We start from the raw sequence: 18,461 nt of genomic DNA, 5'->3' as shown, positions 1-18,461 counted from the left end.
TACAAAAGGGTCCCATGTTGCATGAAGACTCTGAGGGAAAGAATAAAATGAAGAATTTGCTGTTGAAGAATGCTTCAGAGATGAGAGAGAGAGAGAGAGAGATCTTTCTAAATATACAACCTTCAACCTCATAAATCAGCAGCAGTATGTACAGTCACCAACCAAAACTGGACGAACAGGATGGAAAATTTACAATCAATCATCTATCTGACCTGAGCCTGAGAGCATCTCCTTAACTCGCTGTTAAACTTAATATCCTTGTTCGATACATTTAAGATGCCCGACTGCTGTTCAACTTGCTCGATAAGAAGTTTCATCAGCACAACATTCGATAGGGTTTTGCGCGATCCAACCATTATCAATTTTTTCTACAAAATCAAACCAAAATAAAAATGAAAAAACAAAAACATGTTACTAAGTTTGGTCACTCCGAAAACATAGAAAATCTGGAAATTCAGATTGGAACATGATCTTCGACATTATAATAGAGTGAGAAGGCCAAACCAAAGTGGTTCTTACCTTGGCACGAGTGAGGGCGACATTAATCCTATGCCAGTCTCGGAGCAGCGAGGAGGAGCAATTCGTTGGATTTTCCATTGACCTAACAAAGGACACTAGTATACAATCCTTGTCTCTTCCCTGGATAGAAAAGGCATTGCAAATCAGATAATAGTGGAATCATGACAACCGAAAACAGATATAACAATGTCATCCTTCTGCTTTCAAAGAAACAAATAGTTAGATAAAGAAAACAATAACATCAGCGTAGAAAGTGAATCCTTCAACCGGACCTGGTATTTGTCAATGGTATGCATCTTGACAGAGGTCAGGCGGTTGAGGGCAAGCTGGATGATATCTGCCTGGGAGTTATATGGGGTAATGACGCCGATATCTTCCCCCTTTATTCCACTCTTGACTAGTCCCTCCACAACCTATAAGCAAAATGAGAATTTTATTTAGCTAAAACAAGCTACTTCAACGGTTTGCAACAGATCAGAAACATATTTTCTTGGGGAAAAAAGGATGATGGTGTTATATATGTTCAAGCGAATATCTAACCTGTACAATTATGTTAGCTTCTGTCGGGTTACTCACAATCTTGTGATCCTTTTCCTCAAAAGCAGGTAAAGAATCTACATTGCAAAAAGTGATTATACTAAACAACCAAGGGACAAACAAACCAACGCTGCTTATATAGAAGAAAAGATTATGGAAAACAAATAAAAGTACTTCAGTGAACCTGTATTAATAAATATAACCTGCAACAAAGTTTTAAAACACATGAAAATTGCATCAAAGTTTGAAGAAAACGACAATTTCATTGCACTAGTTTTCAAAACGCCAAAAAATGTGAAAGAATTCACTTGAACCAAATCTGTGACAAAATCATATCGTCATGAATTAACCAAATTGGAAATCACATTTCCCTAAGCACAGTCTAAGTTTTAAACATGCTAACAGGTTGTAATGAACATCAAGTCATAATTCTTTTACATGATATTCAATAGTTTCCAATGCCACACAACATGATCTGGAAGATAACCTGTATGGATGTATCTGGAACAAAGAAGCAGAAGAAAGATGCCATAAACTGAATGAGAATTTTGATATCAAATGAACACTACGATTATCACCTATGAGTAGACCGGACAAGGATATAGGTATAATTCTTAATGCAAGTGGAAATCATGAATAAGCATGCATACATTTCAATAGAAATATGGAATTCCTTTGAAAATTGCTCTTACCTCCTGTATCCACAATGAATGAGATATTGAACTTGAAACCTTGAGTTTCGCATTTTCTATTTCAGGAGAGCCACAACGAAGTCGATCACCATAAATCAAGGCATTTGACAGTTCCATAATGCCTTGACACATACGGTACTGGATGCAAGCAGTTTTATAAATATTACTTCTACAGAAGTGCCAAAATATTTACACACACACACATAATAGTAAATGAATTATAACCTGGCCTTGCAAGGCTGAAATTGCCTGAGATGCACTTCTGAAAGCCTACAAAACAAGCTTACCCCCATTCCATTTTCTCGAGCTTCCATACTCTGGAAATAGAAAAACATAGGGCATTTCATCAAGCCACAATTCAGAGCGTAACAACCAATTAGAACCCTACAGACATGCGATGATATACACCTTGACCAGAGGAGGTAATTGATAATGATCGCCAACCAGGACAAACTTGGAAGCAAACATCAGAGGCCCAAGAGATACCTGATAGAACAGAAAATTGCTCATGAATCACTGCCTTTGATAAGGTTCTACATAAGCAGTGACTTCAACCTTCACTTAAAGATAAATAAAATCCTAAAGGAGAGACAATACAAATTCAACCTATCTAAGCGCAACTCCGACTAATTTAACATACAAAACAACAACAGATGGATTTTCTTTTCCTAAATCCTTTTACTTGCAACATGACAAATAATCACATAAGATTGTAAGTGTTAACAGCAGGGAAAAATGATTCGATTACTTACACTTAACCTCCTGACAATGAATACCAAATCGTGAAGTACTAAAATTTGGTCTTAGCCACATCTTTGCTAATCTTCTCCATCAATAAAAATTCAAGTTGTTTTTTCATTTTCACAAGCGAAGTATGCCATTACAGCACATATAATTCCATGAGCCGCCATAAATTATCCAAAATTTTAAACATAATGCATGTTCAAATATTATGCTTGTACTAATAGTCATGCTTTTAACAATCACAACAATTGAATAGACTCTAACAAGTTTAAAGCATGTTGCCTCTCCATAGTATAGCTTAATATCCGCCTCTGGTTATATTAACCATAACTGCAATGTCAAGATATCCATCAGAAAGTGTACGTACTGGAAGGGTGGTCTGTCCAGCTTCATCCAGGATGCATACATCAAATCTCTTATTGGCAAGCAAGGGGCTGGTGATCCCCAAACATGTAACGGCAACCACCTTGACTTGGTTTAGTATTAACTTAATGCCTTCAACACTTTGAATGTTCATCTCTATTAAAGAAACCACTATTCAAATGCTGAGAAGAAATTAAATTATATACTAACGAAAATACTCTCAATAGTATAAACTCTGACCTGAAAAGCAATGGCCTCGAATTTCTTCATGCACGGCTTCATGTCTTCCGATGCGTATAAAATCAATATCCTGCCATGCTTTAAATTCAATACAAGGAAACCCGAAGTAGTGTTTCACAGAAAATATGGCACGCAAAATGGGTAAACCATACAGCCACAAATTTAGAGAGTAAGAAAAGAAACATCAACTAAGAGCATTGTTCCCGATGGTGAATGGTAACTATGGCCCTAGGTTTGATTGAATAGTGGATAAAATTGCTAGGAACAAGAGTTTTGGTTCGTCCCCAACTAAAACAAATAATAAAAAATTAATAATAATAACAGAAACAACGAGCTTATCAACAGATGTGAAATAGAGAAATGACCTCAGCCTGTAATTTGACAAGCAGATTATCAACAGCAGAGTTTGTGTAGGACGTAAGCAAAATAGATGAACCTCTAATCAACAGAGCTTTCACAGCATGCACCATGGTGGATGTCTTGCCCGTTCCAGGCATTCCTAGTATAAGAGCGTAGTCTTTTGCTGTAAGTATCTGGATATTTTTGAATTAGTAAATGTCCATATTCAATAGATAATTGAAAGATTAGCGTCAAACAAGTTTAGCCTCAGGATAGAGTTTCTGTGGGAAAATGGACATGATAAGTAAGCATTATGGAAAAAAGATAGATGTATAGAAAACCTTAAGAATGGCTCGACGCTGAACAGCATTTAAATTTCTCTGGGACCAGACATAGGATATTGCTGGATCCTGGCTGAGTGGAGACCCATTGTCAAACCTAGGAGCCTAAAAAGAATTCACACATATAGACCAACAGATAAGTGAGTTAGAATTAGCAAAAGACGGCAAATTTGATACAATACCATTCACCAAAACTTACGTCTAGGTCAACAATCATCTTTCTAAGGTGAGCAGCTTGTGTACCTTGAAGAAAAAGTTGAACAAGGTTGAACCTTCAGCAACAAAAAGCATGAACTTAGACAGGGTATTTCAGAGAAGTATTCTAGAAGTTTGGATATGGAAATTTCTAGGAAGAGTTCAGGAGTATAATACCTCATTACTGAAAATGATGTCATGAAATCATCTTTGTCAACACGCCAGACCTCCTGAAGGAGATCACTTGCCTCTGAAGAAGGGTTGCTCCAAGGAAGTCGTAAGTGTTTAGAGAAAGAAACCCCGAGTTTTGCAGAAAATATTACAATTACAAGATTGATTTGCTCATTAAGTTTAAGATTTTGCCACTGTAGCGTTAGTCAGCCATATTTGGGCTCACAATAGTACATATGAACAGGATTCCAGGAAATATGGCAGATATTATCCTTACTGAAACATGGGACTGACTTAAATCGGTTATGATCCCACTTGCAACTGGGTAGATTACCAGATTTGCTACTAAGTATCTAAACAATAAACAAACAACCGGTGATTAATAAATTGTTAGTGAGGATAAAAGAAAAGTGTACCATCATGAATTATCACCAAGTTTACAATTAGCAATTTTCAAATCTTTAACACATGTGCAAAATTGTATTTGGTTCTTTAATCTTTCACAAATTAACATGAAAGCAGGGGGAAAACAAAATCATACTCATACCAATTAGCTTGCATATAAAAGAAGCTCGCACGCATGCACAAATGCAACTTCTTGAAACCCTTGAACTTGAGAAGACCAGAACATGAATTAATATAATTAATTGATTACTTTATTTGACATGGTTAAGTTCTTAGGGAATGACTGGAAAGGTAAACAAGTATTTCAATATTATTATGCACAAGAATTCCATCCAGAAAAGAAAAAGATTCTTGATAAATGAATCATGAACATTACATGTTCTTTAATAGACCAGACATATCCAGGGAAACAACTTCGAGTACATAAAATCCACAGCTACTGTAAGAACTTTATGTTAAAAGTAGTACAAACAATCAGCGTTCATGTGAACTACCAAAAACCCGCATTATGAAAGTAGAACATACCACAAAATCACCACATCTCAGTGTGCAATCTACATCTTTTGTTGAAGAAGTGGTGCTTGAAAAATCTATGTCAGATGTCCTCCCATTGAGAGAAGGAAAACCATTATGCAGAAAACGATAAACAAATCTGCTATCTTTTTCAGACGCTAAACATGGGGGGTTACCATCAAGAACAACAGAAGAAAGGCAACCCGTGGCATAATCACTATTGGAGCTATGTGACCGCCAAATTTCATTCTTTACAAGCTGAAACAGATAAATTTTCAAACAAGAGAAAAAGGCGTTTAGCATATCAAATAAACTAATCTTAGGAGTTAGACATTTATACATTTTGAAACAGTGACTTCAAAATTGCACCTGCATCTCTTTAGCTTCCAAATCAATCAACCAATCCCACAACCCTAGGAAAACACCATGAGCATTTGTTAGGCGCTGAGTATTTGAATCAAACAAATCTGCCAGACCACTGCCCTCTGTGCTTCCTCCATGTGCAATTAAAGGTGATGCCCAATGGAAAAACACTTCTTAAAGTATGATACTGATGAATATTTTGCTTATATTGAGGTTTTCTGTGTGACTACGCAAATTTTTTTCATAGGAAACCTAGTTTTAAACTTAATATTTTACATGGGCCATGAGGGATGTGGAAACTCTGTAAAATCAGAGAATAGATCCGTCAATCATATGTTTGCAAGGGTCGTCTTTAGTAATTATAAGTTTCAATGAAACCAAGCTAGATCTAGTGATCTCTTTAGTCAGATTCTTTTGAAGGACTTACAAACTGGATGAAGGCTAAATCTACTTATTCTTAGTAGCTTATAGGGTGATGTGATATAGAAAGTGTTGCAAGACTTTCTTGACGGCAATGGCATTAAAATTGTTTCCATTCCTATCAACATTGAAGACTGGTTATGTATTAGATTGTCAAGGGTTGCATTGAAACATACAGTAGAACTAAGGTTCTCCATCAGTCAATTTCTTGAGAGGCCTAAATGGCAGGGGGTGCAAAAAAGTCAATAGGAATGGTTTCAATAATTTACTGATGACATGGAGATTTCAAGGATTCAAATAATAATTAATCAGTCAAGTGAATATCACATGACGAAATTGGTGTACAGATTGTTTGCATTAGGCAGTATATTATTTTTACTAAAAGGGTGCGATGGCTCTTTGATTCAAAAAGAACTTTAAGCTGCTATGGTCTAAGTTGATAATGAAGTGTCTTCCTTGAAGATAATTGTGCCATGTCTTGACAACATGGCCAATATATATAAGTTCTCTTTCATAAGTTGATAGAGACTGGTTTTTAGGGGCCAAAGCCTTGCTTGTGAAAGCAATAAGCCTGCCTTGTTGTTGCAAAATTGCTCATATTCCTAAATCTGAATCATCAACACTCTAATTCAAATGGAAGTGAGAAATTGGGTAATGCCAGGACCTGAGGAGATACCATTGTAAGTTTTAGCTTCTTAAATGCCTCATTTACTTCAGTGGACCAAATAAAGCCATCTTTCTTGGTGAGTTGATGTAGGGGTTGACATATCTTGCCATAACTGGGGACAAACTTCCTGTAATAACCAGTGAGGCCTAGGAATCTTCTCAATAATTTGATAATGGTAGGTGTAGGCCAAGCAATTATGTCTTGAATTTTTGCTAGATCAGCTTCAACCCCATTTTGGGATACCACATGGCTGAAGTACTCAATCTTGAGTTGACCAAAAGAACATTTCTGTTTCTTGACAAATAATTGATGTTGCTTAAGAACTTCAAATGCAGTTTTAAGATGACTCAAGTGATTCTCCCAATTCCTATTGTAAACCAAGATATCATCGAAACAGACTAGAATGAATTTTCTGAGATAGGGCTTGAAAATGTCATTCGTGAGTTTTCGGAAGGTGGCTAGAGCATTGGTGAGGCCAAATGGCATAACAAAAAACTTATAGTATCTTTCATGAGTTCTGCATGTTGTTTTCTATATATCTTTAGTACTTATTCGAATTTGGTGATATCCATACCTAGATCAAGCTTAGAGAAGTATATGGCCCTATACAGTTCATCCAATAAGTCATCAATTAGAGGGATAAGATATTTGTCCTTGAAAATAAGTGAACTCAACTCTCTATAGCCTATACAGAGCCTCAAACTACCTTATTTCTTTTTTACCAATAGCACAGGAAAAGAAAAAGGGATGTGGCTAGGTCTGATGAACCCCAAATCTAGCAATTCTTGCACTACCATAGTGACAAGGTCTTATATTGGGAGGCTTGGAACCTAGAATGAGGGGTATATAATGATCATGGGACCTACTAGGAGGTAACTTGTATGGCAAGACAAAGATCTCCTCAAAGTGTCCCAATAGAGTTTGTAATTCATGCAACTGCTCAAGATTTAGATCACAAGCTTCCAATCTTTTTTTTTTCCTGATGAACAGCTTCCAATCTTTTACTCTCCAATTGAGTACAAAAAAAAAAAAAAATAAAAAAAAAAAAGCCCCAAATTAGAGTTCAATATCTCTTTATCCAATTGACGCAACCAAAAAAAAAAAACTCTTGGATTGGTGGAGTTGTAGAAGAGTTATAATTGAGCTCGTACTTAGTATTGTTTTTGGTGAATTCCATTATAAGAAGCTGAAAATCCCAAGGGACAAGACTAACCGAAGAGAGCCAGTGAGCCCCTAATACCATGTCACATCCCCCTAGAGGCAAAGCATGCATATCAACTACACAAGTCTAACCTCCTAAAGTTAATCAGTGGCTCTACAACAACCTGAGTTACGTATTTTACCACCATCTGCAATCATAACTTCAAAAGTTTTGGTTGGTTAAGAAGGACACCCAAAGTTCTTTAACACCTGAGAATCCACAAAGTTATCGGTGCTGCCTAAATCTAACAGGATTTTAATTTTTCTGGCTATTGATAAAACCATCAACCTACATGGTTTGAACCTTATGTGGACCACTAGTACCATATAATGCACACTCACTAAGCTTCATGTGGGATAATTCTGATGGTAAGGTTTCTTCCTCTCCTTCCAATAATTCATCAGGGTGTATCATCTCCGACATAAGTAATTTCCTTTTGGTACATTTATGGACTCATGACCATTTTTCATCACAGAACCAACACTCTCCACTATCCCTTTTGCGTTGATTTCCTCAGGTGAAAGTTTTGTCATGGCAAGGAACCAGTTATAGACATAGGGTTAAAGTAGGAAGTGGAGTGCTGGGGCTGTGGCTGAGGTGTAAATGAAGGTTTCATAGCAGTGGATTTAAGGTCAGTGTGTTTGGCATCTGATGAGTCAATATTATATTATTTATATGACCCTAATCTTAGTATATTTTGGTTATTATTTTGGAAGAATTTTGATACTTCAAAATGTATTTTCAATATAGGATTTCTGACTTCCTTTGGAGCAAAACGTGATCAAATGGATGAATTTTGGAGTTATTCCAATTGGAGGACGTTCGTGTGTCTCTCAACTTGCTCGTATCAAACTTTCATATGTTTCTACCAAGCGGTTTATTTATAGCAATGAAATAAAGGTGCAGCGCGTTACGTTGGAAAGTGACTTTTTTGGGTTTTGCGGGTTTTGGAACCCAAGATGACCTCTTATGGGTTCTTGGCCTTCTGGAGAAGTGTTCAAAATATTCCAAGATTTAAATCCAGCTATTTTGGGCTGGTTTTGGAGTAGATATGGGTCCAAAACGTGGCTAATTTGTGGTTGGAAAGATTTGCCATACTTGATTACGATCATGTTTCCTAGTTTCTTTGAAGTTATTATGTTTCCTAGTATTTAGAAGACCTTCTCTAGTAAGGATTTTAATTGTGTAGTGGCATAAATAAGGCTTTTTAGCCATTAGGGTTTTGAAAGAGAAGAGCGGGAAGAACGCATTAGTTTTGGAGAACTTTGCTAGGCTTTAACGATTTGTATTTCAAGATGTTTTATATCCTTGTTTTTAATAATATTTTATTTTATGATTGTTCATAACTTATTTTCATTTGTTAGGGCGAGGTCAGGAGCCTTAGCAAGAATAAGTAGTTTCTTTTCAATTTGCTTATGATTTTATGAATGCAGGTTTTGAATTATTAATCACTAGTTTATACTGTCTAATTGTCTTAATGCTTAGCTACCATTATGATGTTTAGAAAAGTAATTTGATGCAATTTGGTTGGAGATTGGTCTTGAAATTGACGAAGGCTTCTTGTGGTTAATATGTGCAAGTTCACTTAAGATGATACCACATCTTAAGGGTTATATGATTTTTCAAAAGGTTTCATAAAACTTAATGAGTCATGCATGTTTAAATTTTATCTGAATGCCACAGACGGATTGAATGTTTGATATACGTTCTATGTTAGTGTCCAAGTAGGCATACATTAGGAAAACCTAACATTCAAATATGCATGTGTAATTCATAAGTAATTGGAAGAACTACATAGGATTGTTGAGGTGGCGATGGAACCCTAATGCTTAAATTGATTTTCAAAACTATTTTCTTTTGTTTTCTTTGCTTTGCAGATTTGTTTAATTATTTTAATTAAATTCGTTTTTATTATTTTAAATCATAAAATCAACCTTTCTAAACTTTGTTTTAAATAATTAACTAAGATTTGATTTTACATAAATTATTCATTCAATCCCTATAGAGAACAACCTTACTTGAGTTGCTATACTACGATTACCTTGTACTCTTACAGGTATTTTAAGTGTTTCTATCAGCATCTAATTGCAAAGCTGTAGCAACAACTTCATGAACATTTGCAGGACACAATAATTTCACATCATACTTCAGCTCTCATTTTAAACCCCCAGAGAACAACTCTTCAGTAATATAGGGCGAATCTCAGTAGTACGGTTAGCAACTCGATGAAATTCAAAGATATAGTCCTTAAGAGCACCTGATTGACGAAAACACCATCTTCGAACTCAGAGGGTCCACATTCACGGCAAAATGCCTTAGTGAACTCCTCACAGCAAAGAGTTGAGTGTAAGCAATCAACCCAACAAAACCATTGTAATGCATCCCCATTAAGGTGAAATAAGACTGTCAACACCTTCTGTTGATCAGCGGTGTTGTAGTAAGCAAAGAATTGCTCTACCTTGTAGATCCCAGCAATCAGATTTTCACCTGAAACAAAACGGGGAAACTCAATACAGAGTTGCCAAGGAGGACGAGCATTACCCCCAGTTTCTGCAAGTTCACGCCAATGATGGCGAAGAGGCTCGGTTGCATCACCCAGAGTCGGTTGTGGAGTTGGATTTGGGTTTGAAAAAGAACCAGCACTTAGTACACGATGGAAAATACACCGCCAGCTTGGCGTCAAGTGTATAAAAAAAAAGAGGTTTGGAGATTCGCAACAGAGGATTCGAGCACAGCAACACGAGCATCTATGGCTACAAAACGGGTGGTGGTAGAATGGCAGGGCATGCAAGGAAGGGAAACTGGGACCGGAAAACAATGGCGGACATGGATGAAGGATGAAGAAGGCAAAAGCCAATTTGATTTCTATTAAAATACAGGAAACTAATGAAAAATGCTTGAAAATTTTAAGTTTTAACAATAAGGATAAAATAAAGGATAAAGTGAATAGTACTAGGATTGATTTTTTAGTATAAAAATGTGATTTTTCGTTAAAGTGAACAGTATCGAAAACTTTTCGTTAAAATTCCCTTAAAATATTCTTATGACCGTTAAGGAGTGTAGTGAATCCCTTTTAAGCGGACTAGCTAATGGGCCATTTAACAATTGGGCCACAACTTACAACAAATCAAAATAAACCAATTACAATTTTAAACCCAATTACATATTAAAAGCCTTATAAACTATGTGACTGATGATTCACAGACGAAAACATCACGGGACCGGAACAGAGCGGCGCGGCTGCCATACAAAGTCCCTTACCTTAGCTATGTTTTGTAGACTTTGAAAAGTGAAAGTTTTCCAGAACGGGAATCTTTTGATATGTTGGTTCGGAAGCATCCTCTCACGCGGTAAGCAAAAGAGAAGATGCCCCAAAACCAGAGCTAGATTTGCCTTACTTTGCTTCATTCCCGTTCTTCATATCCTCGTTACATACAAGGGTAGCTGGATTAGGAGGAATAACCATCAGAGAAAGAACTCAACTCTTCAACCTTTTTCTTTTTCAAGTTGACATGAAGCTAGGTTGGAAGCCCGACCTAAGTGAAAGATTTAACCACAAACTTCGCAGAAAAATAACCAGTACGAAAATTCAATCGAAAAAAGGTGATCGTATCAGTGACTTACACAACTAGAAGCAATTTGATCCGCAGATAATCTCTCTATAATCATAACATATACGATGTTCATGCTACTATAATTCACATTTGGCATACGCTTTACCAGATCCAACAATTAGAAATAAGGCCTGCTAAGTGACCAATTTATTACCGTGACGCAGGTTTTCTCTAATGCTAACCATGAATGCAGCAACAAAATCACTTCTGCATGTTTATGCATCCGAACAAAATCAAGCAGGCTTTTGATTAGAGTGCATTTAACGATATTATGTAGAGGACAGTACTTGATTTGTTAACAATATAGCCAATTCAAAAGTGCAAACACGCTGACAAAGTGAAAGTAGTACCAGAGAAATGCAGAATAATATACACTAACACTATCTCGCTCTGAAGACTGGTTCTGCATCAGCAGTTGGTTGTGTTCTTCTAGTGTATTTGAGAAGCAAACCTTCTGCAGAAAGTCCCGGCACATTCAAGTCCCTCAGAAGTAGATTCAGAAAAGGAAAATGTAAATTACTTTTGATCAAAATCTCTAAAACAAGAATACACCCAAAAAAAAAGGAAAAAGGACAATCACAAGAATATACAAACTAACCTGATAAAGGGCTGTAGATCCTTCCATTCCTATTTTGGACGCTCTTGAAAAAGGATGGAGAATTGTTCGCAGGATTGTAGGGTAGAGATGAAAAACTGAAGGCTCGAATCCATGTCTCAGCTCCAAGCCTCTCTATCAAAACTTCACCTTCCAATATGTCAAACCTAGCTGCCATCCCTTCGGGAACCTTGCGGACCTATTCCTCCATGAACTTCTTCATCTTCCTCTTCCCATCTCTCAATATTTCTCTTGCAAAATGCACACATACCTTCCTGTCATCCAACTTCCAGACACGACTTGTGGTCGCACCTTCAGTCACCTTACTACCAAAAACATGCAAGCAGTGGCCTGCAAGTTTGCAAGGAAAGCCATCTGATTCCAACATATTGACAACATCATCTTGATTAAGCAAAGGCAAGGACCAGTTATTCAACACTGAATTGTGCAAAAGCATCCTTAGAATTGTGCCCATGTACTTCTCATCCACAATTCTCCAGTATCCATTTATCTCCACTGCTGAAAGAGCCTGCAACCCAGTCCTTAATTCGTAATCACTGGCTTGAACCTTCTCGATAAGATCATTCTATCTATACAGTCCTGTATTTGTTCTCTCCATCTCCTCTAAATCCTCCATTTCTACGTCCTCATCAGATCGGTAAGGATTTTGGGAAAGTAGCAACCTTAGCTTGTCAAGTCGGGGAGCAACTTCAACAAGCTCCATGTTACCAGTTGCAACCTTAATGACAGAAGCAACAGATTGTGGGTCATGATAGTTCTCGTCGCAACACTTTGGGCTTTCAAAAGTAGTATATTGACCGCATGGGGTATGAGAAAAACAGAATTTGAAGTTCCAACGGACTTCATTGCATAAGTTTTTGACTCTGTGCAGAGGACTGCATCTTCATCAGGCTGTCCTCTAACAGTTACTCTAGAGAAATGAAAAACAGAAGAAAAGAAATTGCAAGTATGTAACAAAAAATAACACTCTATTGACCCCAGAACAAAGGCTCCAGAAAGTAGTTTTAACTTATCCCTCACCTTTCGTGCAGTGTGGACCAAAAAGCGGGTGATATGTAATAGGAATTGACGAGTTGGGTTGGAGACTTAGTACTGCTTCAGCACCAGTGCAGCCTGGAGATGGTGGATCCATAGCTTTCTCCATACACACACAGAGAGACAGATTGTGAAGGGAAAAATGAGACATCTACATCAAAGTTCGAACTTCCACTAAAAAATATCAAAAGTTGAAAGTCAAGATGATGAATAACCCTCGTCGTTTATTGCCTTGAGTTGTATTTTCTGGACTGGAGTTGCCTAAAATTAAAGTGTAAGAAAATGTTATAGATTTTGGATTTATCAGTGTCAAATTAAAAAATACAAGCAAAGAAGCTACAGAAACCACCATAGTTAAGTATAGTAATTCTTTAGTAGCCAAGATGGGTAAACAATCATATCATAGAAACTTGCTAATAAACAATACAATGAATCACAACCATTGATACAACTCACAAATGTAATCTTTAATGTTCACTCTAAATACACTAAAAATTTCTCTTTATATAGAAATCAAATTTGTCAATGTTCTGGAATTGTAACAATTAATTATGCAATCTAAACTTGCCAACTAATTAAAAATCGCAGATTAGGCAAGGGAAATTGCAACAATCAACCAATTCGGTAACAGGATTTAACCCGCTTGAAACTGTTTACCAATCAACACCAGAAAGCCCACAATTCTGCTTCTGGATAGATGCTGCAAATCACCAACATTTTACGGTTCTCATATCCCAAAAACCCAAAAGGCTAATTCTGATCCTTTTTCCGTTCTATCGTTTTCCTGCATTTTCTCAGCAACCAAACACTGTCTAACGGCATTCCAAAAATTACACAAAAACAATTTGACATTTCTCAAGTTGCACAATCCCAATTTTGCCCAAATGAGAAATCAGATGAATTTTCGATAGAAAATGACGAAACAGAGAGAGATACTTACATGCTAGAACGGCAAAGATGATGGTCCAAGGTTTTTGCAGGGGAAACGACGCCGTATTGTGATTCTCTGACTCGCCAGGGTTTCGAAGTGTGAGGAGTGAGGAAGGTGTGCACAGAGAGACTTCCAGTTCCTAGAGGTTTATGGAGCGCTTGATTTCCTCAATTTTTACCTTTTACCCGCCAAAATCAGCGACGACGTCGTTTCGGTTACCCCATCAGAAAAATGGTTAACCAGGCTGGGCTTGGCCCGGTACAGTTCTCTTGGCCCATTCTTCTTTTCCTTGTTTTATTTTTCTTCACCTTGTTAATATTTCTTTCTTTTACTTTGTTAATTTACATTTCTTTTTCATTTGGCACGAAAATTTACTGGTAAATATTTACGCATGAAAATGACATTAGCATTAGCCAAAAATATTGAGTCCTATTAGTCTCTTCGTTCTTTTTGAAACGACATATTATAAATTTAAATCGGACACTGACAACCATTAGGGACTCTAAAATACTCTCAGAGGCTTAAAACAATCCTTACAAATGATGGTACAATATTATTTTTTGCAACTCACATTTGAGTCATTTTGATGAGGACAAATGATGGTACAATCTTATTTTTGAAACTCACATTTGAGTTGTTTTGATGGGGTCCTTACTGATAATGCAAATGACACAACGGTTACTCCTGTTGTGTATGGAAGGTAATAGTGTTTTATATTGGAAACTAAGCCACGTATAAGAGAAACTAAGCGATGATTACAAGCTTTAAAAACTATACTTGAGCAAGGTCATACATGATACATCCTTAAAGTCACCTTCAACTAGCAATTTTAGATGAAGCCTTGGGTTGTTACATTCCACTAATTTATAAAATAAAATACAAAAAAAAAAAAAAAAAAAAGGGCAATGTAATTAGTTTTTGCAAAACTGCCGACATCCCCCCACTCCCACCGGATTAATATTGAAATGGGATTAAAAAGGGTTGAGAAGCAAGTAGTTGAGGGTAGCTTTCATGTAAGTGAAGATTGAAACGAAGCCCATCTGCCTTGCCTTTAACAACTGCCCCCTTCAAAACCTCTATCAACTGTCCTCATGTTCTACGGATGGTCGATACGTTCCCACATCAACAAATTCACAATTTTAATTACAACTATTTGGTTGTGACAGAGTGACAATTGAAGAAAGGAAGGTGATGAATTGTTTACGAAGATATCTTTTTTTTAATTATTATATTATTATAATTAAGGAGATGTGAGAGCGCGAAGTGATGACAGAGCAACAATCTAAAAATAGAAAGTGATGAATTGCTTATATAGATTTTCTTTTTAATAATAAATATAATTATTATTAAAAAGATGTGAGAGCAATTGAAACTTTTACATTAATTTAGACACATGAATAGAAATTCGATATTCTACCTACTTGGCCGAGAACACCGGCCGGGTTAATAACCACCGAAAACATAGCTTATAATAACAAGGATAATTACGGACTTTTATAAACTCTTGGATGACCTGTTCCAATTAACAAGTATGACCCTCCTGTTTGGGTGTTCTTCTCATCCTCTCCTATTTTGTGCGGTCACGGTTAAGTCACGTCAATATTTTATATTGATTTTTTATAGAGATAATAAGACAAAAAACAATAGGAATATAAAATGTTGACGTGGCTTAACCATGACCGCACAAATAGGAGGGGATGGAAAGGGCACCCAAACAAGAGGACAGACAATCTGCCTCCATTTTATATTAGAGTATCTAAAGTTGGTATTAATTCTTTTGGAGGGCAGGTTCTTGCTTGATTCGTGTTAAAGGTGAATTTGAATCATATTATTACTAACCTATTATGAGGCTTAGCTCACTCATCTACTTTCTTGGTGTAGATAATATCATTTGTTCAAAAGGAAGAAGTTAATACTGTCACTCTTTGTATTTGGACAATTTCACTTCTTCACATAGCCAAAAACTTTTTCTTTTTTTGTGTCATTTAAAGAAGTGAAATTGTTCAAATATACTCCCAAAAAATTATATATACACACACAAATCTTGACTTGATGTCTGGAACCAAAATATATCTAACTTACTTGTTAATAAAATTCTCTTTGTTAACTAAAAAGAGTTAAAGAACAAATTAATCCTGTCACCAAAACTAAAAAAATAATTAAAAAAAAATCTAGGCAATATAGTAAATTGAACACAAAATAAATTTTTGTTTTCCTAACCTCACAGCTAAATAACCATTCAATTGCTCCTATTTTTCTTTTCCAAATAAAATAACCAAAAGCTTCAACAACCATTATATATTTTCTTCCTATGTAAGTTTTGTTTTCAAGATTTTAATAAACATGTTCACGTGTAGATGCAGAAATATCATTACTGCTAAAATAAGTAGGGGAATAAATATGTAAATAAACCACTCCACCTCCACGCGTAGTAAACGCTATGTAAAATCGCTGTCGCATAGTTATTAGCTAGAAGGAGGATTTTTTGGGGCATGACTTAACTATTACTTCACAAATCGGCAGATGTATGTCTGATATATTTGGGCTGGCGGTGGAGAAAAAACGAAATGAAACGGTTCCTAAAGGTTTCATAATTTTCAAATTTTTATTGTTGTTGTGCAGGTATGGAATTTACGGATATGCATGGTGTGGGAAAGGGACTTTAAATGGACCGATGAAGAATATTGCCAACTACAAACTAGGTTTTAACGGTCATTTAGTATTACGGTCTAATGGTATTCCTCTTTACTTGTAAATGAGAGATCTTAGGTTCGATTTTCACCAAAGGCAAATTTGAATTACATTATTGCTAAATCATTATATGGTTAAGCCCACTCCCTTTCTTTTATTGTAGATACTGTCGTTTGTTTAAAAAAAAAAAAAGGCTTTAATGAATTGACTGAAATTAGAGAGAGCAAATCCTTGTACTTTGAAGTAAGTAGACTTAAATCTAATCGGAAGAGGATCCTCTCCGTATCTATTTTGTAGGCCATTCATCGTACATCATGCGCCCAGTTTTCGTCAGATACTATTTGTGTCTAATTTTAAATAAAAAAAAAAGTCAAATAATTTCTGACCATACGATATACGATGAATGGCTAAGATGTGGGGATCCTTATGATCCCCACAAAGTGAATCCAGATGGAATCCAATTCCAGTTTCATCATTATTATGAATTTGTTTGAAAGTGATTTACAATTGACAAAGAGAGGGAGAAAACAGAGGCCACAAGAACAAACAACCAAAAAGGGATGAAAATGAGATGTCGATGAAAACTAGGCAACAAAAAAGTCATCATAGACATACAGGCAAAACACCACCATCACCACTAAGGTCTCTATTCTGATTAAAACATTCTCTCAAATCAATTGCACAAAATATAGTCTTAAAAAAAAAAGGTTTAAGCTATCATACGTCCAAATACTTCCCAAACAAAAAATCATCTAAAGGAAAGGTGCACAGTTTGCAACCAAAATTTTTTTACATTGTTACTCGGAATTTTTCTATTGACTGATTAATTTATTTTAAAAAGGCCCTAACTCATGGGGTTTGAATTGATATTGGTTTAATGTGTAGCCTAGAGGTAAATAGATGTGCAAAAAGTAAAAACTCTAAAATACTGACACATCCTAACCCAGAATGTCCACTTGGACTCCGAATCGAGCTGTGCTGGCTGACACTTGTAGGGTGACGAAGCCATAAAGTGTAGTGATGTTGAAAATGTGAATAGATTTAAACCTAAAAGTGCCTAAATATAAGACTACGCTGGTGAGCGAGAATGAATCTATTTCACAGATGATGTCAGAGTATAAGTACAATATAGTAAGATAGGGTGAGAATTATACCATCAAAGGTAATCATCTATACCAAGATTTGCCAAGAATCCTCGTCGACATGTAAGCTCATCAATAAAACCTAGAGGGGTGAAAAACAAGGGTGAGTGGGCCTAAAAATAAAGTTTTGAAAAAACCTTTTTGAAAACATAATAACCCCTCGCTGTAAAACAAGTATAGTTTCCAAAATATACATACTATGTATAGTTAGAAAATACTTAGTGTAGCATGCAATATCTCAAGAATTCATTACAGCACAATATCTCGTAAATAAGCGCATGATGACCAAAATCACAAAATCTCGCATAAGCAAACATATTATATCGAGTGCTCATCGACACATGCTTACACACGAGTTCATGCAGAGGTATTCTGACATGAACAAGATTGGGTGTAACAATGATATACGCTCTAGTACTACAATCACGTGAAGACTGGCGCTATGCGCAGAACATACGAGTCGGAGTTGCCTATGGTAACCTGTACGACAAGACTGACACCTACAATGGATCCAAAGTTAGCATATGGTGCGATGTGCACATACACATGAAAGACTGGCCCTGGCCCGAGCGAGTACCAACACCGGTTCAGCAAACGATGAGTAGATAACATCAATATAGTCATGCCATAGTAATTTGATAATTCTAGTCAACATAATGATAATAAATAAGATATTACTTATGGCTGTAATTAAAACCCCATAAAAGTACGCATACCTGTGC

The 18,461-nt window shown here is 36.2% G+C and overlaps 1 protein-coding gene and 1 pseudogene across 1 annotated transcript; both read right to left on the bottom strand.

The window, feature by feature from the left end:
- Nucleotides 1-94: 94 nt before the first annotated feature.
- Nucleotides 95-4,945, bottom strand: LOC125480687 (DNA replication ATP-dependent helicase/nuclease JHS1-like). The gene is given in 16 exon segments (XM_048591715.1): nucleotides 95-368; nucleotides 520-639; nucleotides 792-932; nucleotides 1,060-1,147; nucleotides 1,723-1,886; nucleotides 1,974-2,002; nucleotides 2,005-2,065; nucleotides 2,157-2,234; nucleotides 2,860-3,011; nucleotides 3,096-3,165; nucleotides 3,461-3,628; nucleotides 3,776-3,880; nucleotides 3,975-4,047; nucleotides 4,148-4,335; nucleotides 4,419-4,494; nucleotides 4,923-4,945. Coding segments are annotated over 16 exon segments (1,701 nt in total). The 3' UTR covers nucleotides 95-203.
- A 6,332-nt stretch (nucleotides 4,946-11,277) lies between these two features.
- On the bottom strand, nucleotides 11,278-17,104 carry LOC103965517 (annotated as a pseudogene).
- Nucleotides 17,105-18,461: the final 1,357 nt, after the last annotated feature.

Source organism: the organism of the source record quoted next, unplaced genomic scaffold (assembly GCF_019419815.1).
Source record: "Pyrus x bretschneideri cultivar Hongxiangsu unplaced genomic scaffold, Pyrus_bretschneideri_v1 Contig35, whole genome shotgun sequence".
Classification (NCBI taxonomy): Eukaryota; Viridiplantae; Streptophyta; class Magnoliopsida; order Rosales; family Rosaceae; genus Pyrus; species Pyrus x bretschneideri.
This window is presented reverse-complemented; position numbering and strand designations above follow the sequence as displayed.